General features: G+C 39.6%; 1 protein-coding gene across 1 annotated transcript in view; it reads left to right on the top strand.

The window, feature by feature from the left end:
• The window catches only part of CSMD1 (CUB and Sushi multiple domains 1), a 1,692,034-nt gene that overhangs the window by 1,232,282 nt on the left and 435,799 nt on the right, over nt 1-23,953 (top strand). Inside the window, exon 21 of the mRNA XM_077812120.1 lies at nt 3,202-3,390. Within this exon, the coding sequence (XP_077668246.1) occupies nt 3,202-3,390 (189 nt within the window). The remainder of the gene's footprint in view (nt 1-3,201; nt 3,391-23,953) is intronic.

Below are 23,953 nucleotides of genomic sequence, written 5' to 3'. Positions count from 1 at the left end.
GATTAAGTCATTTATATAAATAGTAAGCATTTGACTGGTAGTTACATTGGCTAGGATAAAAATGTACATGGAATATTAACCACCATTCTTCACAATTTAAGTAATATATTAACTTGGGGTGGGGGGGTGGGGAGGATAGTGGTGGTTGAGCATGGGGGGTGTTACATCACCCCTGACCTAGAGGAGCTGATCCAGAAGTCTCCCAAACATTAAATGCTGACCAGTCACATGGATAGCACAGCAGACTAGATAGATTGTCTGAGCCATGTAGTAATTTATGTGTTCACTTGTTCTCCATTGTTCCTGTTACCCATTTTTTGTTAGCAAAGTGGTGAGTGACTCTAGCCCTGTCCGTGCAATGTGCATAAGTACACACAACACTGAAGTTGAGGGGACTAGACAAATGGTTAAAGCATGTTCTTAAGTGCTTTGTTGAATTGGGGCTAGAGAGCTCAGCACTTTACAAGATTAAGCCCTTAAACTGTAAGTTTTTCAGCCAGATGCTGGGCTGTTGCCACTCTCCTCTGCACTACCAGCAAAAATAGATCCTGAAGCTAGCATAGCTGGCCACAGAATGTTTTCCCTAGTGTAGGGGAATTATAGGACACTTTTTAGTTCCTAAACTTACATTGGGTGACAAGTCTGGTGTACTTCTGACCCAGGATCACAGAAGCCCAAAATATGGCTTAAGGGCACCTTATCAATTGCAGCCCTCCAATACAAACTATAGTGTGGATTCTTTGTCCGTAGCAGTATATCTGAGATATCATCTTTTTTTTTGCATGTTAAATATCGTATTTATATAGTGACATAAATATGCACAGTAATACACTCTAAAGAATAACCCTAATAGATGAACTAAGTGGTCTAATAGATGTTTTCTGTTTCTAATTTCAATTATTCTATTACTCATACTGTGGTATCTGCCACCAAAACAAAAGGCACATAGGTGGAAACCTACCTCTCTTTTTACTTAGGCAGACATGTTAATTGTGTTGTACTGTAATAACAACATTTATTCTTTAAATCACTTTTTAACACTGTACCAATATTAAGAAAAATAAATAATTTGGATTGTTTATTTCCCAAATGTACACTTTAAAAACATTTTATCAGGGAAGAAATGTAAAGGAAGAAAAAATAACTTTGTCTGTATTCCTAATGTCAGGTTGTAACAGAAAGCCTCAGAGGACCAGGTGGCCTAGTGGGTTACACATCTAGTATCCAACTTCAACTCCCAGCATGAAGGTCTTTCAATCCAATTCCTCACCAGTGTATGGGCTTAGCTACACTTTGGGTTTTCAGCATCCTTGTCTCCTTCTTACCAGAGGGAGAATGGGGTGGGAATGAGGCTTGTGCCCTTACTGCAGCAGGGGAAGTTTGTAAGGGAGGCCACCCCCCCCGGACTCCACCAGACTTCGACCCAGGGCCCTTTGAGAGCCAATCAATGTCCAACACCTTGGAGTGTCCTCAGAGTTACCTCTGCAGGTCACTTCCAAACATCTGTCTCTCCCTATGGCTCCAGGTCCAATACAAGATAAAAGAAAAAGAAAAGACAAATAAACCTTCAGCTCCAATCAGACTCAGTAGGCAGTCCTATTGATCACAGAGATGCTTCTTTGGAACCCTTGTTTGGGAGCCCTCAGAATAAGTCTGAGCTGGGTTGCTCCTGTTTAAGCTTCCTCTTCAGCTGGAACATTCTTTGCTGGTTTGGTAGGGTGGGGCTATCTGGTCTCAGTGTTGTCCTTTAACCTATTTGGACCCAGTGTGGGGTATTTACACCCCATCACACAGGTGTGGATGCCGTGTTGCTAAATTTTTTACTCAGTGCAACTGCATGCAATTAAAACATCAAAGTTTTCGGATTTATGTAGATTGATTTGATATCCATTTTATATTTACTTAAACTTTTACTCAAGTTATAATTTGAATTCACAACTCTATCTAGGACTAAGAATGCTATCTATTCTTATCTAAATAAGACCTATTTGTTATTAACTGGTTAGACACTGAGAAGGTATAGTCATCATATTACAATTTGTTAGGTATGATTTACATTTTTCATGTTATACTTTTTTTCTTTAAGGTCTGTTTTGTTGTATGTATATTATCTCAGTTGACAGGGTTTTATATTTGTGATTGTCTTTTCAACTTTGTAGAAATGTAATTAAAAGGAAGTTAAAAAAAACCACTAAAGAAAATGTGTTCAGAGTTTATTTCAAAACCCAATCTATCTCCTCAGTAATTGGATTTGTAGGACTGAAAGAACAAAGTATAGCTCTTTCAAAATAAATCCTATTTTTTTACAAGTGCAAATTAAATAACTAAGAACTATATACTCTCCTTGATCTGTGATCACAATTCCCTTTGACAACAATGAAAGTTCTAGTGCAGTACATGGTTCTGTGTGGGCCTGTGCAGTTAACAGCTAGTTATGCTGAAAGAGCAATTATATACTTACAGAGGCCTATCCAGTAGCCTGATTTTACTTTCCCTTACACCCGTTTTACACTATTGTAGTTCCACTGTTTTGAGTGGAATTATTCCCGATTTACAGTGTAGGTGACAGGAGAATCAGACCCCAGGCATTTTTTTTTTATTTAGGTGTACAATTGTTTCTGATTAAGTGACAGCATTCATGATTTTCAAGAGCATGCAAGGGCAGTTGTTCACCTGATTAGGAGTGCCGTTCCACTCTTTGTGCATGAAACTCAGGCACATCTTTGGAAAATGTGGTGATGCATCTCTACATCAATTTGATCTTTCATTAGATTTTAGTAAGCTCTTTCCATTTTACTATTGGTTTGCAAACTATGAAGTTCATCCCTAGTGTTTGGTAGTTCAACTGAATTGCACGATAATGAGTTATCTACAAGAGATACAAACAAATTGTAAGGAACCTCTCGTGGTTTGAAGCTGATTAAAGTCTCTGAAGTTAAGAAAATCAGTGTAACTAGGTATCTACATATCCCACCCACATTGCTGTACATCAGACCGTAACAAAAAGAAAAGGAGCAGGCAGGAAGAATCAAGCAATATTTTGAGTGAAGCCACTGTTAAATAGACTTGGATTATGAACATCTGTAGAAAATATGCTTTCCAAGTATTTTATACCAAAGCTGTAATTTTCATTTGTTCTCAATTATTTTTAAGGTATGGGATTTTCCTGTTTATTTATATATTCTGTTTTTTTGTCAGCAGAATATAATCTGGAACCATGTGATGATCCTGGCGTTCCTGCCTTCAGTAGAAGAATCGGTTTTTACTTTGGTGTTGGAGACTCCTTAAGCTTTTCTTGCTTTCCTGGCTATCGCTTGGAAGGTGCTAATAAACTTGCCTGCCTGGGTGGTGGCCGTCGTGTATGGAGTGCACCTCTGCCAAGGTGTGTGGGTAGGTGGTCACATGCTTTCATTTCATTCATCAAATCGTTGATAGCACATGGCAGATGTCAGAATAGTGGGCAGAGAAAAAAGCTCTAGAAGTAAATGGACAGATCTCCAAGCTTTATGTACTCATAGGTCAGTCAGAGCTACAATTTTTAGTACTTCATGACCATTGTAGTTAAAGGAGAAAAATAGAAAACAAGCACTTAAGGATGTTTTAAATTAACATTGGGGTTTGGAATAATTATATTTATCAATTAAAATTGTAATACTATAAGTCCCAAAGGAATAGTGAGATAAAATGCAAAACAGGTTTCAAAACTCAAGTTTGAACAAGGAATGTATGATTCCTGAACAAAGAATTCATTGTGAGAATTGGCAATGGAATACAACTGGAACCATAGTTGTACTGGGCCAGGTCCTGCCTTTGTAAAGGGATCACTCAGGTGTCAGTGAAGGCAGAATTTGATCAATTATCTTTCAGGGTAAAGAAATAATCACTAGACCTTTGAGTTGAAAAAGCCTCTTATAGAGTCCCCAAATTGACTTTTAAAGTGATTTTCACTTTTTTTTCTTGTTGTGTTTGAATTTTTTTAAAAAGTGCTGCTTTTAAAGCAGCTGTGACTAGAAGCAAAAGGCAAGTGAATAAATAGTTCTTTGTGAGTGATATTAAAAATGGAATTTTTACATGTTCAGATTTGCTTTATATTTGAATTGAAGAGGTACTGTATTTGATTTGTGGGTTGGTTTAATGATATGGTGATTGATAACTTCCCTGCATATACATTGTGAACTGCTAGCAACTGAAGTGAATCTGATCAGTTGCTATTGACATAATGACCCTGAAATGTCAAATACATCCACTCACCTCTGAGTGAATTGGTTTGAGAAGGTTCGTGTTTTTAATGATTTTATTTTATGAAGGGGAAATTCAACTGTAGAGTTTTTTGTTTTTTGTTTTTTTCTTTTTTTAAAGAGTGTAATACCATATCAGCATAAAGACATAAGATCCCCTCTGGCATGGAAAATCACACCAAAGGGGAAGAACTTAAAACTAAATTTTATCATGATTGACAAGCAGAAGGCTTACTGTGTTAACCTCTCAATTATGCAAAATTAGTGGCATGGCCTGGGTGAAAGGGACCTGAGAGTCGTGTGGAGCTTGAGGATATGTGGGAAATCTTAGCTCCAAGCCCTTGAATTTTGGGGCACGTATTAGGAGAAACTATCCTGACCTTCAACATGATTCCCAAGACCTTACCTACTCCCAGGCAGCACGATTAAATCAGTGACTGTGCTGATATTGTCTCACTGCTGCTGGTGGTGCACTATACACCATTTTCAAGAGTGCAAATGAACCTAGGAGAGTATCACACTGCACCCAGTGTTGTTATGCATTTGATTCCTATTCATTTTAAAGGGCAGGGAATTATTCTGTAGTACCTTTCAGATTGGTTATGTGAGCTGAAAAATTAGCTCCTTATTTCTCTATTCTTATTAGAAAGATGACTTTATTAGCTAGGCAATTCTAAAACTATTAATGAGTAACGTTTTCCACCACATTTATCAACATGTTAGAGTATGTCTGGACTCAGACAACAAGAGGCAGTTTCTTTGTTCACAGCTAGGGCCCAACCAAATTCATGGTCCATTTTGGTCAGTTTCAGGGTCATAGGATTTTAAAAATCATAAATTTCATGATTCCAGCTAATTAAATCTGAAATTTCATGGTGTTTGTTAGGGGGCTTATTCCTTCACCCACTTACTTCCCTGGTCCTTCTCGCATGAACAGAGAGCAACAATACCCGAAGTCCAAAGGTGCAAACAATTCAATGTTTATTGGGGTGAACTTCCAGCAAGCATGATTCCAGTTTCCTTCCTTAGTATCCTCCTTCCCAGCTCTGACACCACAGAGCCTTACACCTGTGTCCCTGTTCCCATTTCCCCCTTTAGCAAAACATGATTCCAATTTTCTTACCCCCATTCCCTGTTCCCATCTCCCCCTTTAGCAAAACATGATTCCAATTTTCTTACCCCCATTCCCTGTTCCCATCTCCCCCTTTAGCAAAACGTGATTCCAATTTTCTTACCCCCATTCCCTGTTCCCATCTCACACACCCCCACCCCCACCCACACCCACTCACTTCCTCATTGACTACAGATTATGTAGTAAAACTTGAGTTCTGCTTAGCTATACCTTAACCAATCATTTTCCTGAAATTTAACTAACCAATCCTAACATATTGTCCAATTATATCCCACCACCTTAATTAGTTTACACCCAGCAAAATTAATTATACAGCAGACAGGAACAATCACAGAACCAGACAGAGATTATACAGACAAACCAGACAGAGATTATACAGAGATTATACAGATTTCCTAAAAAATAGGAAAGTGGGAACTACAATGACAAGACAACACAGAAGCGAGGATTTCACATCCCAGCTATTGATAAGTGAGTTCTTGCCAGACAGGATGCTATCAAACTAAATTTCCTTTTACATTTTCTAGGCACTTCCCTTTCTCTGGAGGTGATAGGAATACAATCCTGTCCTGATAGTGCCTAACAGCCCAATAGCACCTTATTTCAATGTGACTAGTTTGGAATGTGAGGATGTGACTGTTCGCTTCCTAGCTTATGGCTGCCTCTGCTGCTTAGCCAAAGGCCTGAGCCTAAGAACAGGGCCTCAATCTGTCACAGTAAGAGAAGGCCCTTACACCGGCAGACAGTGATTTCTTTCTTTTATACCTCTAGAACTAGCCAAGCGATAAGAATACACCTAAATTCTTAAAGTACAGGCCTTTGCAGACAGGCCTGAATATCTATATCCTAACAGTGTTGTAGTTGTAAAGGAGTCCTGACCCAAAAAGGAGTTGTTTGGGGGGGTCACAAGGCTATTGTAAGTAGGATTGCGGTATTTGTACCCTTACTTCTGCACTGTGGCTGGCGGCAGCACTGCCTTCAGAGCTGAGCAGCTGCAGAGCAGCAGCTGCTGACCGGAAGCCCAGCTCTGAAGGCAGAGCCACTGCCAGAAGGAGCACAGAAGTAACCATGGCATGATATGGTATTGTGGCCCTTACTCCTGTGCTGCTGCTGGTGGGGCGCTAGCTTCAGAGCTGGGTGCCCGGCCAACAGCTGCCACTCTCCGGCTGCCCAGTTCTGAAATCAGCGCAGATGTAAGGGTGGCAATATCGTGACCCCTCTAAAATACCTTGTGACCCCCCTGCAGCTCCCTTTTGGGTCAGGACCCTCAATTTGAGAAACACTGGTACCCTTTGAAATCTGTATAGTTTAGGGTAAAAGCACACAAAAGACCAGATTTCATGGGGGGAGACCAGATTTCACGGTCTGTGACGTGTTTTTTATGGCCATGAATTTGATAGGACCCTACTCATAGCTCCAAGTCCCTTTCAGCCAACTTCTCCTTCTAGGCTTCTCTTGGTTCCATGCTCCCAGTGCTTGTTTAAGTGGTATCTGGTGCATCCTTGCTGCCTTCTCTGTCTGCTTTTCTAGTATTTCTCATGCCTCTGTCAGACACAGGCACATACCCCCTCCACAAAACAATATCCAGTGAAAAAGCCTCCTCCTACATAGTTCCATTTCCTGGTTAGATTTACATGTCCCTTTGTTTTGGTTTGAGACTCTTATTGTTTCTTACATTTATCCTGAATGAAGGGTGCCTGTTACACAGATGCTGGGTTTTTATGTTATCTACAGAATGAAGATTTCTATTTGAATAGTATTTACTTCCATGAAATCATATCAAATTAAAATAGAATATTTATAAAACTGCAACTACTTACATGACAGCTACATAAGGTAAATACAAAATACCTTATAAATTAATTCCATCCAATGTTTTCAAGCTATAACACAAGTAAAAACCCCAATCCTGTACACCCTTACGTACCTTAGTGGTACTTACTGATGCAAGAAGTTCCGTTAAAGCCATTTCTCTCAAGGATCAGATGGATTAGCATGGGGTGGACCCTTTCCCCTGCTTGGAGACCCATTGGTTTCAAACTGTACCAAGGCATGCTGGTGTGAAGAAAGGTATGGGTGGGTTACCAATATGGGGAAGGGAAATTCCCCCCCTCAGCTTAGCAGGCAACCAGAACTCCAAGGAATGTCTTCCTCCCTACCAGTTTTGCCAAATCATCTGGTAGAGGGCTTTCCCTTCACCCCCTCCCGATTCTTGTGACACACACAGAAAGCAGACCAGAAGTGCAAAGTGCAGGCAATATGATGTTTGTTAGGATTAGTTTCAAGCAAGTATATCCATAGGTCTGCATGCCAGCAGGGTCTATTAATCAGTGTTCTGTTCCCAGCTCTGACACCTCACAGCCTTTGCCCTTGTCCCCATTCCCACCTCTGATGCCACAGAGCCTTGCCTTTGTCCCCATTCCCACCTCCTCCTCCTTAGCAGGCCCAAATATACCTGCAATGCATGCCCCTAATCCCACCCCTTACAATTTATGGTCATGTTCTGTTTTGGAGGGTTGTGAGTCTGGGGTCTTTGTCCCACCTCTTTTGTATCCCATGGGAGGGGTAAGGAGTGAAGTTGTGTTTGGACAATGCCAGGCTTTTCTTTGGCTTTTAGTGCTTCTCATGCCTGACCCTCCGTCCCTCCTTGCCCCTCTTAACTGGTTACTTGACCTTGGTTTGAGAGAAGAACCAGGCAGTCTTCCAATGTATGCTCATATATTACACTCCCACCATACCCTGTAACACTTTTAACTCCATTTCTTATTACCCCGTCTGCTTGTGGGCAGATGTAACACAGGGTTTCTTTATTCTTTGTTCACACATATTAATAAGGCTATAATAGAATCAAAAAGTCAAACCCAAAATTGTATCCCAGGCTAACAAATAGGCCTATATACTAACTCCATCTTTCCCACTAAGCAGGGGTGAGGGTAGGGGATAGACATTCTTTGGCTAAAGTGCCAAAGAACGATTTTCTATAACAATTGAATTAGCAAAGGAATGCATATATATAATTGCAATATTCAGTGATTGAATATTGATAATAACTGTTAACCCAACATTTCGAAAATATTGTTCACTGTCATATATAACATCATGAGGAATTAATTTAAAGTGTTGAGATAGATGTATTCAAAGTACAACCTACGCAGAATTTTGCACACAGTTTAAGGATACAGAGATTCATGAAATTTATTTGTTGCTTAATTTACATAAGCTTTCTCTTGCTCAGTTGTGTTTATATTCCTAAGTTTACTCATAAGTATATTTTATTAAAATTTTCCTCTGCGTCTGTTGCTTTGTGAAAGCCTTCTTTTTGTTTTGTGTAGGCTTTCAGTCATTTACTGTTGGTGAATTTTAAGTTTAGGGTTCACACTGAAATTAATATTGCTTAGTTTCTACTCTTGGCATGTACTGTATGAACTGTTGTATGCACTCATAAAATATTTACTCATGGACTATTTTAATAGAAACTGTACTGTAATGAAAAGTGGCTGGATAAAGGTTTTACTTAAAATGTTAGGCATATGAACCAGGCTTCATAAACAACAGTTTTTCATGATAGAATCCCTTTATTTGTTTGAATATATGATGAATGTATTACTCAGCTGTTCGTTCTCCATTTGAATATAAATTTGTTGACCAATGTTGTTTATGGAACACTTATTTTAAAAAATTATGCAGCCAACATCTTGCAGAACTGAAAACAAAAAAAATTAAGCCATTCAGAAGGTTCTCAGGATGATAGTTTGTGCATTGTCTAAATTTGGTGTTAAACAGCTTCCATATTTTACTTTGTTCTTAGTACTTGTTATGCAGACATTATCTTGTTTTTTTCTTGAACTTAGGAATCAAGGTGCATGACAGCAGTAAATTAAGTAACAGGGGAATTAGTAATTTTTTGTTCTCAGTCTGAACAATTGTATCTTCTGACCTACTGAACCATGAGTATAGTATTCTTAGTTTTTCTGAAAGAACTATTGTCGTTTCCTTTGTATCTCATTCCAATATTCTATTAAATTCAGTCAAAAAAATCCAAGATTTATTCAGCCTGTGACAAGATTTAGAACTATTGATGTGGAAGAGTAGAATTAACCTGGCTTAGTATCGTGGGATCAACACAGCTAAAACAACTTAGAAGGGAAAAGACATTTTACATGCTTTTCATGTAATCCTTCAGACATTTTCTATCTTAACCTTTTAGGAGGTCTTTTCTTCACTATATTTTTAATGAGGGATTTGCATTTGAAATCTTGACTAATTTCACAGAAAAATTTATATAATCATGTTTTGCATTGCAATTTTTAAAAAAGTTACAAAGACACCTACAGTTGTTGTAATAATTAAGTATCCAAACTTTGAGTTAGCCATGTGGTTGTGTGATTGGATCTTCTCCTTATTGTGACAAAAACAGGTATCAGTTTCTAGGTCTCGTCTCTTACACAGCTGCTGGGTAGAGAACTCATCATGTTGGTCTGTAATGTCCCCCCTTAGTTACTTAATAGTAGTTTTTCATGGTTTTAAAGGTCTTTATTATAATTAAATCTGGTTGTTATGATGTATGGCCATGAGGTTAAGATGTGTGAAAATCCTTGAGAATACCTAGTATTCCAGAAGCATGAAGAGGACAGAATAATATTAGACAATATGTATTTTCTTTGCTAATGCGCAGGCACTGGAAAAGAGATTCTGAATTAAAATAAAATTAAGGAAGGTGCCAACATTTAAAATATTATTTCTCAAGTTCATGTATCCATTTGATGTCCTATTTTCCCCTATGCAGATGTAATTCCTATAGAGAAGAGGAAACTCCACAACTGGTAACTTGGTGTTTCCTACTATTTCTTCTGTTGGGAGGGCAGGATTCCCTAACCATGAAAAAAAAAATCGGTCCTTCTGCCTCATACCCCACAGCTCACTTGAGATCTACATGGATTTTGCAGGTGCTACCTGAGGCACCAGGTATCCATTTGAGTGCCACTTTCCTTTGCTCTGCCACCCAGACCTACAGGATCCTGTTGTTACCTAAAAAGTACAGCTCCTGCCTTCTAAACTTCTTCCCAGTGAAGGGTTCCACAAGATGAAAGGGAAAACAGCCCAAATTGATGCAGACTCAAGTTTAAATTAACTTGCCATGTCTTTTGCCATTATTTTTGTGACTGAAAAATCCAGGAGTCTAGTCAACTCCCCATTCGTCAGTCACCATTCTCCGCTCCATTCTAGAAACCAGTGGCATTCATAAGGGCTCAGATAAAATCAGGAGCATGTCACTTATATGGAATTCCCCTGTATCTATGGATGGCAGTTCTTCTTGGTTTGGTTACACTGGAGGAGGATGGGGTCATTTAAAAAAATAGTTTAGTTAATTGCAGGGGGGAACTAACTAGTGAGGTGTGAGTTTTTTCACACAGAAGAGCTAATAGAAATGAGTAGATAGATTTATAAATAGGTTACACTTTTATTCAGTTCATAGAACAATAATAATATATCTTTCATTAAATCGATGTACAATATACCCATTCCTAACTGATCACAAAACACTTTACAAACTATATGCAGAAAACCCCCATTTATCGAAACAGTTATATTTGAATCCAACAGAGAAGGAGATAACACAGTCACAGATAAAGCTGATAGAAACATAGCTGTGTGTGCTGTGCTCTCTTTATTGTTCTAGCTGTATAACTGAAACTAACACAAAATTGCGGCTTTGCACTAGGGAGGGGAGAGTGCTAACATTTAAAGGGACAGAACATCACACAAATGCTTGCTTGAATGTCCCTGTTATCTGTTTTTCAATTTCACCCTTGGAAAACTTGCTCAATAGCTTACTCAATAAGAACAACAACCACTTATACGAATATTTTTGATTGCGGCCAAATGTTTCAGACAAACAGGATTGTCTGTGCACAAAAGAATCAGTTCCCGCTGATATTGAATCCTGTTGAGTTCACTACACACTAATGGAGGACAGGAATTAAACACCACCTTATCTTAGTGAACCTGCATTCAGCATTCAGATTGTTTTATATTTTATGTTGTACAAGGTCAGTTAGTTATGTTTTATGTTATGCAAGATCAGTTAAGGCTTCATTTTAAACCTGGTGAAATTAATACTACCTCGATTGTAGTGAAACTTCTGTTTTAAAGGTAATACGGGCTACTTCATTTCGTGACATGCAAAGAATGACTAATATGGACCTACACATGGAAATACATATTTTTGTGATGGTGCAGTGTGTGAAAAATATTCCCCTGTGTTGTTACTGTAAAACAAGCATGCCTAATAATGGTGCATGCATGAGGATTGATTTTCATAATACACCCACACAATGAAGGGACATGCTTCAATTATTATGTGTGTGCACAAGAATGTCATTTAGTGAGCCAATGATAAGGGCAAAACAGTTGTTTGTTTGTGTGTGTGTATCTATAAATAAAAATGCAAAAGATTGGGCATCTAATCAACATAATGAACAATACCATGAAGTCACAGGTATATCAACTGAGTTGTGAGGCATGTTGATAATTTCTTTGAGAATTTTGAAACACTATAGCATGCTTCTGAGAAACCAATGTCCTATCTGAAATGAGCTAGATATTGTCTGGTTGCCAGATTAAACTAGTGTTGGGGTCTGCTTTACTTTAGACTCTGACGCTATTATTATAATCTGAATTTTGATTTTTTCGAACAAGAAAGGAACACTGTGTTGTGAAAATGTTGGCAATTTTTCTCCAACCAGTTTAATTGTTAATTATATTTATTAACAAGTGTTAATATTAATCTATTCTCATTTTACTATTTATTTTATACCACTATAAATGTGAGTAGTATACCACTACTGTGACTAGTACTTTTGTCACCCTTACATTTGCTTACACTACTGTTATATGAGCAAAAATGCCAGAAAGGGTAGACACGCACCCTCTTTTGCCCTTTTTCTTCCCAGCATTCTTTCTCTATGCCTTGGCTGCAACTAAGGGATTGAAACCACAGTTAAATTATCACTGAAATGCACTATCATAGCAAGCACATTACACTTCCATTTCATTTATGTATCCCAATTGACTAATTTTGCTTGTGTCTAAATCATTGGCACTACTGTCTACATGGCCGATGAAGTGAACTCATTTTTTGGTACCGTTTTATGGCCTACATAGAATATTCCTAAAACAGGCTATGGAACAGCACAAAGTTGCTGTTGAAAAGATACACCGACTGGGTGTTACATTATTTCATGTTTAATTAGTGTGACTCCATTATTAAATTGTATTTAGCAGTTTATTTTTAATGATACATTAATGCTGAATTACAGTGGAATCTTTATGGAGGCACTGTTCATGTCATATTCACATTACTATCACTAATGTATCATGCTTAGTGGGGTTACAATAAATACAACATGAATAATTAATGGTGGGGTGCTAATATAAATTGATAACACTCTCTAATAAGTAGCTCTTCTTTAATAATTTGTTTGGTATTCACTGTAAAATACTTAATTATAATGAATCTATTTTGTCATGTTGTAATGGTGAGTTGCAATTTCATAGGAATTCCAACAAAAGTGACACCCCTGTCAGCCTGAACAGGACTGGAGAATTCCTTGGTTTTATCAACCCTTAGGATTTGAGTTTTATATTGTTATTTTTACTTCCCTCACATCATATGATTTGAAAGGCCTTCATCTTTGAGCAATTTGGACCAAATCTGGAAATTCTTATTCATCCATAATTCAGTCCTCAGTCAGACAAAGCTCCCATTTAACTTCTATGGAAGCTGTGCCTTAAGGAAGAAATCTTTAAAAAACTTAACAAAATTTTTAAGGATTTGAAACGCGCCCTTGCCCGGCCCAAGGCTGTGCTGCTATATGGAAAAGAGGTTCTGTCAAGATCTATAAGGCTAGAGACAGCTGTTGTCAGATTTAATTTGCCAAATGTTTAGGTAGATTTATGAAGCAAATTATGTGACAAAGTTTAGCAAGGTAACTCAAATGACATTGATTTTATAGCCGTCTTTAATAACCACATCTTATAATTTTGGAATTTTATAAACATGGACAAAATCGTAGGTGGTTTTCAAAATCTTTTTGGGTCAGAGTTTGATTTCATGAAAACAAATGGTGATTTGATCAAGTCACGATCAAAGTCTGAATATATTGGAACCTCAAAATGGTTCTGTATCTGAACGAGAAAAGGAGAAGTAGAAGAAACTAAAGAGATTTCAGTTTTGCAAAATGGAGTGTTAGGATATAGTTTGCAAAAGTAAAACAAGGGTTGATTTGGATAGTGCTCTCGTTTTATCCTAGCCACAAAGTTCAGAGTAAGAGAGGCTAGAGAGCCAGTTGTATGAACGATCCCTGTTTTGACTTGTTTCTAAACAGTAAACTATGCAAAATGTATCATTATTCACATTTTAGCATTTTAAAAAAGTTTTCTTAAGAAGCCAGGAAATGTCATGCATATAAGTCTAGATTGGGGTGGGCAAACTACGGCCCACGGGCCGGATCCAGCCGCTCAGGGCTTTGGATCTGGCCTGTGGGATTGCCCCCTGTGGTGCCGCAGGCCCCTCGCCATTCTCAGAAGCGCCTGGCACCCTGTCCCTGGGGCCCCGGGTAGGGGGGAGGACAGAGGGCTCTGTGTGTTGCCCTTGCCTCCAGGCACCACCCCCCGCCGCTCCCATTGGCCGGCAATGGGGAACCGCGACCAATGGGAGCTTCGGGGGAGGTACCTGGAGGTGTGGCAAGGGCAGCGCGTGGAGCCCTGTGCACCCCCCTCCCTCACGGGCCACTCAGGGAAGTAGTTCTGTCTGCTTCCCGGAGCAGCTCAGTGTGGGGCCAGAGCAGGCATGCAGGGAGCCTTCCCTGGCCCCGGTGTGGACCGCTGCCACCCCGGAGCCACTTTAGGTAAGTGGTTCCGGGCTGGAGCCCGAACCCCTCCTGCACCCCGCCCCCCAACTCTCTGCCCTAAGCCCCCTGCCTGCACCTCGCACCCCAACCCCCTGCCCTGAGCCCCCTGTCGCACCCCACACCCCTCCTTCCCCCCAACCCCCAGCCCTGAGCTCCCTCCTGCAGTCCGCACCCCTCCTGCATGCCACCCCACAACTCCCTGCCCTAATCCTCCTCCTTGCACCCCTCCTGCACCCCAACCCCCTGCCCTGAGCCCCCTGCTGCACCTTGTACCCCAACTCCCTGCCCTGAGCCCCTTGTCACACCCCTCCTGCACCCCTGCCTTGAGCCCCCTCCTGCACTCTGCAGCCCTCTGAACCCCAACCCCCTTCCCTGAGTCCCCTCATACACTCCGCCCCCTTCCTCTGCCCCAATCCCTTGCCCTGAGCCTGTTCCTGCACACCACACCCCCTCCCACACCCCAACCCCCTGCTCCAGCCCTGCCTACAATTTCCCCACCCAGATGTGGTCCTCAGTCCAAAAAGTTTGCCCACCCCAGGTCTAGATACTTTATTGACTGGTAATGGAGAGAAAGAGAGCAAAGGTCTGATGCATCTCTGATCTTTATATTTAAAACAGAAAATTCCATCTATTCTGTAATCCTCTCAGGCCAAAAATGTGACCAGGTTCACCCTGAGGACAAGAGTTGAGGACTGGTATGACTGACGTCTAGATTTTGAAACCAATCAAGCAAAACCAAAAGCACAACTTTGCTGCTGTGAACACAGTGGAAAAGCTCTTCCCTCAGTCTTGGGCAGGGGTGGTGGTGCAGAGCAGTTATTGGCTTGGGAGCAAGAAATAACTCTGCTCTCACGGGCAACCTTTTTTAACCCCTGTCAGTATGAGGGATGTTCCATGTGCATCCATGTGTGCCTGGGCTTACTGCTGCACACAGCCTTCCAGTCATAAAGGGTCACTGGAGGCCCATTCCAGTCACCAGGAGATCAGTCTCCCCACTCAACCAGGAAAAAAGAAATAGAGAGAAACATATAGGTCAGGTGTACATTCATTCTGTAATGAGTTAGAGATTCTCATTTCAGTGCACACTTTAAATTGAAAGCTTGTTACTCCTCTTTATCTTTCTCTCCTTGGATCTACTTAAAATATTTTCCAGCATTTTGAAACTATGTAAACTATTGTATAAACCTTATTGTTGCAATTTTTACATGAAATGTATTGAGTGTAATTTCAATTTGGATTTTGTTGTTATTGGTAAGTCAGCATTTCAGTTTGAGTGTTCCTGTGAGTATACTTACCATTTTGTTTGTTTTATAGATTTTATACTTATATTCAGAAACTGTTTGATAGTCTTCAAAAACTCATTCTGCCATGGTTTCTTTTATCTATTTCAAGGTGCCAAAATGAAAGAAGAAACAAGTTACTTGTTTAAAGCATGTTTACTTGCCTCCCAAACAAAATAACAAAATTATCATGTTCCAGCCATGCTTTGCTCAGTACAGGAACAGGAGAAGTTTAAGAACATGACTTTAAACAACCAACTTAATGCTTCCTCCCAGGGCCGGATTAACCCATAGGCTAATAAGGCTATAGCTTTAGGCCCTCCTATTTTTAGGCCCTACTGTAGGCCCTCCATTCCATATTGAAGTAACAGCTGAGCAATAGTAGCGGGGCCATCAGAAAATTTTTGTCTTGTTAGATATTGCTTTGTACAAATTAACCCATCAAGATTGTGAATTCAATTTATAGTTATTGTGATTTTATCTTTGTGGGCTAAGTAAGTGTTTGTGGGCCCAAGCAATACTGAACTTTGTATACAGTAGGCCTACACTGGACAATAGAACCCATGTCTAAGAAAGGAGGATGGCAGAAATTGAAGGAGGCCAAAGAAAGAGGGCAACGACAAGATGTAGTGCTGAAAGGTACTCCTTCTCTCCTAACTTTTTTTCTCCTACTAAGTCTGGTGGTGAGGAAGTCCAGGCGAATATCAGCCCAAGTGAACCTGCTATACCTGCGCCTGATGAAAGGGAGCAATCTTCTGTGACTTCTCCAGCTGCAGTCTGACCCCACTCCTCTGAAGACTTTCCCAGTGACGGTAATATAAAAATATCCTTCTCCAATGATCCAGGAGAGTAGGGCATGACTTCTCAAGATCTCCTTGCATATTGGACTGAAAAGGGCCAGCAGAAATGCCAGAATCTAGATGCTGACTTTTCGCTGACAAAGCAAGAGTACACCAATTAGAATCGTTACCTGACCAAATCAATATTTGAATATATGAAGCCTAACAAACAGATTGGCAAATGAGAATGGCTCATTTATTCACCGTCTAAGAAGAAAGTGTATGGTTTTTATTGCTGCCTGTTTTCTGATATCAAAAAGTAAAAGTAGGGAATGTTCTGCAAAGGCTTCAATGATTGGAAGATTACTGCATACATTGCCAATCATGCAATGAGTGAGCAGCTTACATTGCCAGTTAGCAGGTACCGTGCCCAAAAGAAAGTTAGTGGCAAATTGATACCCAAATGAAAACCAGTTTTTGGAAACTCATGTATATTGGAAGAACGTCCTCAGATGCATAGCTGAAACCACAGTTTTTCTTGCTGAGTGTGATCTGCAATTCTGTGGCTTAGATGAAACTTTTGGATCAAAACACAATGGCAATTACCTTGGCGTTCTAGGGCTAATCACTAAGTTTGATCCTTTCTTAGCTCAGCACATCAATGAACACACAAATCGTGGAAAAGGCCATACATCATATCTATCAAAGACTATCTGTGATAAATTAATTGCACTGCTGGCAAAGATGAGGCTATCATCCATTGCAGATGAGATCAAAGATATGGGATATTTTTCAGTGTCCATCGACTCAACACTGGATGTGTCACATGTAGATCAGCTGACTGTCATCTTGCGTTATGTGCTACCCAGTGAACCAGTTGAGTGTTCCATGACCTTCATAAACATTACTAGCCACACAAGAGAGAAAGTTGCCTCGTATCTATTCGATTTCCTCACCGAAAATGGGATTGACATCAGCCTTTGTTGTGACTAAAGCTATGGCAATGAAAGTAATATGAGTGGCAAATAATCAGAAATGCAGGCAAAGATAAAAGAGCACAATGTTTTGGTTGATTACATACCATGTGCTGCACACTCACTCAACCTTATTGGCCAGTCTGCCATGGATTGTTGTGTTTAAGCAGTTTCTTTTTTTGGATTTGTCCAAGAATTGTACTTTTTTTTTCTCTCTGCATCAAACAGTCATGGGATGATTCTTAGAGATTCACTACCAAAAGGATGCCCAGGGCCCAAATCACTCTCAGGGACACGGTGGAGTGCCAATGCTGAAGCTGTGAATGCAGTTGTTCTGGGAAACCCCAACATCCTTGAAGCATGAGATAGCTTCAAGGATGATGAATCTCAAAAATCAGCAACAAGAAAAGATGTGAAGATCCTGAGTGATAAAATGCGCACTTTGGAAACTGATATTTTGTGTGAGGTCTGGAATGATATACTTCAGCCATTCAGCACCGTGCAGTCTAAGCTTGCAAAGTGCTCAGATTGACCTTTCCACTGCTGTAGACCTAATAAGGAGTCTTGGAAATGTTCTTCAACAAATGTGGGATAGTTTTGATGAGAATGAAATGCTGGGGGCTGCAAGGACTGCTAACCATGAGTATAAGTCAGCCAAACGCCACAAAAGACAGAAGACATGAGACAATGAAAGTGCCCACTCATTCAGTGACAAGGAGGCCTTCAGAGTTAATACCTTCATCATAATCATTGACAAACTGAAGAGGTCATTAGAACATCAGATCAAGGTTTATGAAAATACTGACAAAACCTTTAGTGTACTGATAATTTTTTTGCCTAACATTTCAAGTCCTGAAGTCAGTGAAGGTCTCAAATGTCTGTGTCAGAAGTACCCAGACAATATCTCAGTAGATTTTACTGTAGTAAAGGATTTCTTCAATTTGTTGAATTCTCATCACTCGCAGATATATAGAGAAAATATGGCGAAAGCAAATCCATTTGGATGTACCAAGTTATCACTGAATCCAATGTGATAGAATGTTTCCCAAATGTTGAAACTGCATTATAGCTGTATTTGTCACTAATGATCACTAGCTGTAGTGGAGAACAGTCGTTCTCTCTTCTACCAAGGGTCAAAAATGTCCTCCAATGCACCATGACTCAAGAGCATCTCAGTGCTTTGTCCCACTTGAGCATTGAGAATGAAATTGTCAGGTCTTTGAATTACGATGACATCACTCATAACTTTGCCACAGCTAAAGCTAGGGAAACAAATTGTTTGTTTGAACAACTGAGTGTAGTGAGACTAGAATAAACTTGTTAATTTTACATAAATACATAATATGTACATATGTGTGTAGATAAATGATGACTTTATAATTTTTTTTGCAATATGTAATTCATACTTAGGACCTTCCCTCCCATTAGCCTTAGGCCCCTCATAACCTTAATCAGGCCCTGCTTCCTCCATTCTCTGCTGGCTGTGGGCCTCAAGGGTGTTCTGACATGTCCCAGTGCCTATGTCGGTAAGGGGTCATTTATGGAGCTTGGGGACACCTGAACACAAATGTAGGTAGTTCAGAGTTGAATTCAGCAGAAGCCCCTTCCTCAGATAATCTCCCAGTTTAAAACAACAGAAATTCCTTCCTTAATAGCAGCTACCCTGAGTTCTATATATATATATATAGAGTCTGCTGCAGTTTCCACGGTATGCATCTGATGAAGTGAGCTGTAGCTCACGAAAGCTCATGCTCAAATAAATTCGTTAGTCTCTAAGGTGCCACAAGTACTCCTTTTCTTCCTGAGTTCTCTGTCACTTTTTAAAAAATCAGTTTGGGGCAACATTGAGGTTTGTTCCTTTTCTCCCAATTCCTTTTCAGCATCTCACTTCTCTCTCTCCTTTGTCCCTTCCCACCTATGTAGAAGCAGTAGAGAACTGCTGATTGGTTCAGCAGGAGCACTCATGAAATTTTAGCAGGGAAGAAAGAGACATAGATGGAAACCAAAGCAGACTTTATGCCCAAGAATGCAGCATTCCCCTGCCCACACGAGAACAGCAAGGACCAGGTGAGCAGCATGGCCACTACAGGGCCAGACGCCCTGCTCCTCATCCTCAGACTGAAGAACAGACCTTAGCTAAGCCATTAAGAAAGGCAGTCACTGTTCCTAAATTACCTGGGAGTGGGTGGGCCAGGAAGTGTGGGGGAGGCTTTTAATAGAAACACTCATAAATCTTTAAATCCATAGATCACATTTGAAAAGTGCTCATGTAATACACATTGAAAAATAAGGAACTTAAGTCAAATATGGCCATTTGAATGTGCAGAGTTTTTCTGAGCTATTAAACAATAATTTAATTCTAATATATATTTTTGTACAATCTAAATAAAGTTCCATGCCCAGAAAAGTCCTTCTGACTTTTTTACATGCAGTGTATATATATATTTTTAATCACTGCCTATTCAACTCAAACTCAGCATGCTACCTATATGGTCTGATGAGAACAAAGTAGTTCTATTTTCAGTCTAAATCAGGAATAACATGCTGTTTCTTTCTTTTTCTTTTTCTTTTTGAATTCTTTAAGCCTCAAACCATTGTGAACAAGTTAGCAGACTCCCCCCATGTCCTTCCTGGAGCATATCTCAAGAAGCAGGTTGCTTTGTCCTTCTGCATGCTAGTTTCCTTTCATTTATTTTGACTTGTAAGGAATTAGCATGGTGTTGGCAGCTTCAGAGCAACTTCCCTGCTAGTTTCATGTATTTATGTCCCACTTACCAAAGACAGACTTTTACAAATTTCCCTGATGCCTTTATTAAAACAATCTTCATCACTCAGTGCTTAGGCTTACTTGCATAATGTATTTAAGATACTTGAACAAGATGACAGTGTGGCTATAATAATTTATTCTAACTACAATATCTAATGAGTAAATATTATTTGATCCTAAATACATAAGATGAAAATGAAGATTAGTACATAGAACTTTTCCCTACGAGAAGAGAGAGAGATATTACTGACTGGATTGATTCCCCCAAACTATGGGTCTTCATGAGCCAGTTTTCAAAGTGATTATTCACTGTGAGAAGATTTATATGCAAAAGAGGAGAATGTGAATGACTGTATCAGTTATTTAGTAGTTGAATTAGCTGCTTTGCACAGAAGGTGTTGCTGTGGATGGCAGTAGCTTTAAACAAAACAAAACACGTCTAAAATAAAGAAAAATGAGAAGACAGACTAACAGACTTCAAAAATAAATATTGCAACAGTTGTAGATTTTAAGAAATCTACCTTATGTTATTCCATATGTACCTCATATGTACCAAGGGACATACTGGCCCACGCTTCCAGCAGCCCCCATTGTCCTGGAGCAGCGAACCGCGGCCACTGGGAGCCACGATCGGCCGAACCTGTGGATGCGGCAGGTAAACAAACCGGCCCAGCCCAGCAGGGGCATTCCCTGCACAAGCGGCAGAGCAAGTTTGGGAACCACTGCTTTAATCATTCTTGTGGCTCTTCTCTGAACTCTCCAATTTATCAACACCCTTCTTGAGGTGTGGACAGCAAAACTGGACACAGTGTTTCAGGAGTGGTTGCTCCAGTGCCAAATTTAAAGGTAAACTGTCCTTACTACTACTACTCAAGATCCCCTGTTTATGCATCCAAGGGTCACATTGTTCCTTTTTGCTACAGCGTCACACTGGGAGTTTAAGTTCAGATAATTATCCAACATGACCCCCACAAATCTTTTTCATAGTCAGTGCTTCCCAGGATAGAGTCACCCAGGCTTACATGCTTTGTTCCTGAATATATACATTAATATTTAGCTATATTAAAATGCATATTGTTTGTTTTTGCCCAGTTTATCAAGTGATTCAGATTGCTCTGTATTAATGAACTGTCTTCTTCATTATTTACCACTTCTCCAAAGTTTGTGTGATTTGCAAACATTATTTTTATTGATTTTATGGTTTCTTTCAGGCCATTCATAAAAATGTTAATAGTGTAAGACTAAGAACTGATACCTTTGGGACTCCCACTAGAAACACACATGTTCGATGATGGTTTCCCAATTACAGTTATATTTTGAGGCCTATCAGTCAGCTATTTTTTAATCCATTTAATGTGTATCATGTTAATTTTATATTTTTCTAGTTTTTTAATCAAAATGTCATATGGTACCAAGTCAAACACCTTACAGAAGTCTAAGTATATTACATCAACACTATTACCTTTATCAATCAAACATAATCTCATGAAAAAAATATCAAATTAGTGTGATGGAATTTATTTTCCCATGTCCTTTAAATCTGTGCTAATCAAATCTTATATGAGCTGTTGCATTATTTTACTTGGGATTGATGTCAGACTGACAGGCCTATAGTTACCCAGGTCATCCCATGTACCCTCTTAAAATATTTGCGCAACATTAGCTTTATTCCAGTCTTCTGCACCTTCCCCAGTGTTCTGTGTCTTATTGATAATCAAAATTAATAGTCTAGCAAGCTCCTCATCCAGATCTTTTAAAACTCTTTGATGCAAGTTATTTGGATCCATGGATTTAAAAATGGCAACGAGTCCTGTGGCACCTTATAGACTAACAGACGTATTGGAGCATAAGCTTTCATAGGTGAATACCCACTTTGTCAGATGCATGTAGTGGAAATTTCCAGAGGCAGGTATAAATATGCAAGCAAAAATGTCTGTCTTTATTAGATGCTGTTTAAGATCCTCCTGAGATGCTAATGGAATGTAAAGAATGTTATTATGTTCATTTTTTCTTAAAGAAAGCACAGATTTTTTTTAACACTTCTGCCTTTTCTGCATCATTATTGATGATTCTACTGTTTCTGTCTAGTCTTCTAGCATATGGCTTCTGATGGCACAAATAATGAATTTGGTTTGGATAAGTGATGTAGCCACTGTATCACGGCAACATCATCTGGAGAGGTCAATCATATCCATCCCACGAAAGGGGAGTCTGTAATCAGATGGCGCATTGTTTGTTCTTTAATTCCATGAGAGTAGGGCAGGCCAAGGAGATCAAGATGCATCAGTGGTAAAGATATGAGTTAAACTTCCCATGATCAGAGCACATCCTGTTGTAAAGAAGAAAATATTTAGGTTCATTTGGTTGATCTGAGGTGTGTGTGATAGTTGATCCAGACAGACTAGGGGACACAGATCTGAGGTGTCCATCTGCCAATTTGTACCATTGATCCAAAATATAGTCCCGCGCCACCAGTTGCCATTTTTCCTGAAAGTGGTTGTTAGATGTAGTGTCTGAGAGGCTTAACTATTTATGACTTTAACTAGTGTTCTTGATGTGGCTTTGAGATGAAATTGTGAAATAAGCTATCTTGATAGCTCGGTTGCACACAGTAATCTAGTAATGGACCAATAGCATTATCAGGATTCATTTTTTTCCTAAATTACCTAAAAATCTCCTTGTCATTAAGACTAATAGTTTTTACTTCTGGGAGTAATCCTCATGTCCGTTAGTGTTTGTGGCATGAGGTCCTAAAATCATAAAGACAAAGGGAATATTGTGGAGTGAAGCTTGGATGGAACATAAGGAGAAGAGGGATATAGGTGGTATTTGCATAAATAAGTAGAGATGAAGTTAATAGAAGGTGGCTTCAAGGACCTTGAGCTTCATATGGGGGACGAGTGAATGTTGTTGCCATTCAGGGAGTTTTACATAGCTGTGGTGGTTTCCTGTCTCCATGAGAGTTTGGTAAGGCTGGTTTTGTCATCATCATTGTTCAGTATCAGTCTGGATTGGTCAATGGATAAACTTGAAGAGGTACCTGTTGGTGTCATTGAGCTGAACACCATTCTGCTTTGAATTCTTGAATATGCCAGTGACTTCGTCTTGTTGGATCAGTTTGGTGAAGCGCTACAGCTCATGGCTGATTTTGTCAGGCAAGAAGCATCACGCGTTGGTCTGGTTAGTAATCTGGATTAAACTAAATCCTTGGCCATTACTATCAAGCAGCCTCCAGCTCCAGATTACAACCATTTTAGTATTAAGCTATCTAGATAGGACATCGAGCAGGTGGCAGTTGTGAAATATTCGGACAGAATCTTAGACAGTACTGGAGGATGCTATAAAGATGCAGACACTTGTATAAGCAGCAGCTGCTGTCATGTTTCAAGCCCTTCATCAGCCTCTGTGGGGACATCATGATATCAAACTTTTCAGGAAGCAGAGGATCTAAAAAATCATGGTTATGACAACTCTATTGTATGGAAGTGAAACATGGGCGCTGAGGAAAGCTGAAGAACACCAGACTGACATTTTCAGTTCCTGTTGCCTTCCTCAGATGCTCCATCTCAAAAGTCAGGACAAGATCAGAAAGGAGGATATTCAAAGCCTAATCCAACAACTGTCTCAGTCAGCATGGGTTTGGTTTCAGCGGCTTTCTTGATATGGACATTGTTGCAGTTGTGACAATATCCTGGACAAACCTTAAGAATTAAGTTAAACCTTGCTGAATTAATTTTAAGTATTTTGGGAGTCCATTGTATTGAAAATGATTGTGTACCATTTTAGGATTGTATAGAACTTCTTTAGGAGGAAGAAAGAATGAATGCAATCTTGGCAAAATGTTAGGAACTTTAAAGAGCTTTTTGAAATC

The sequence above is a fragment of the Eretmochelys imbricata genome, chromosome 3 (assembly GCF_965152235.1).
Source record: "Eretmochelys imbricata isolate rEreImb1 chromosome 3, rEreImb1.hap1, whole genome shotgun sequence".
Taxonomy (NCBI): domain Eukaryota; kingdom Metazoa; phylum Chordata; order Testudines; family Cheloniidae; genus Eretmochelys; species Eretmochelys imbricata.
Note: the sequence above shows the minus strand (reverse complement) of the source record. Positions and strands in the feature narration are given on the sequence as shown.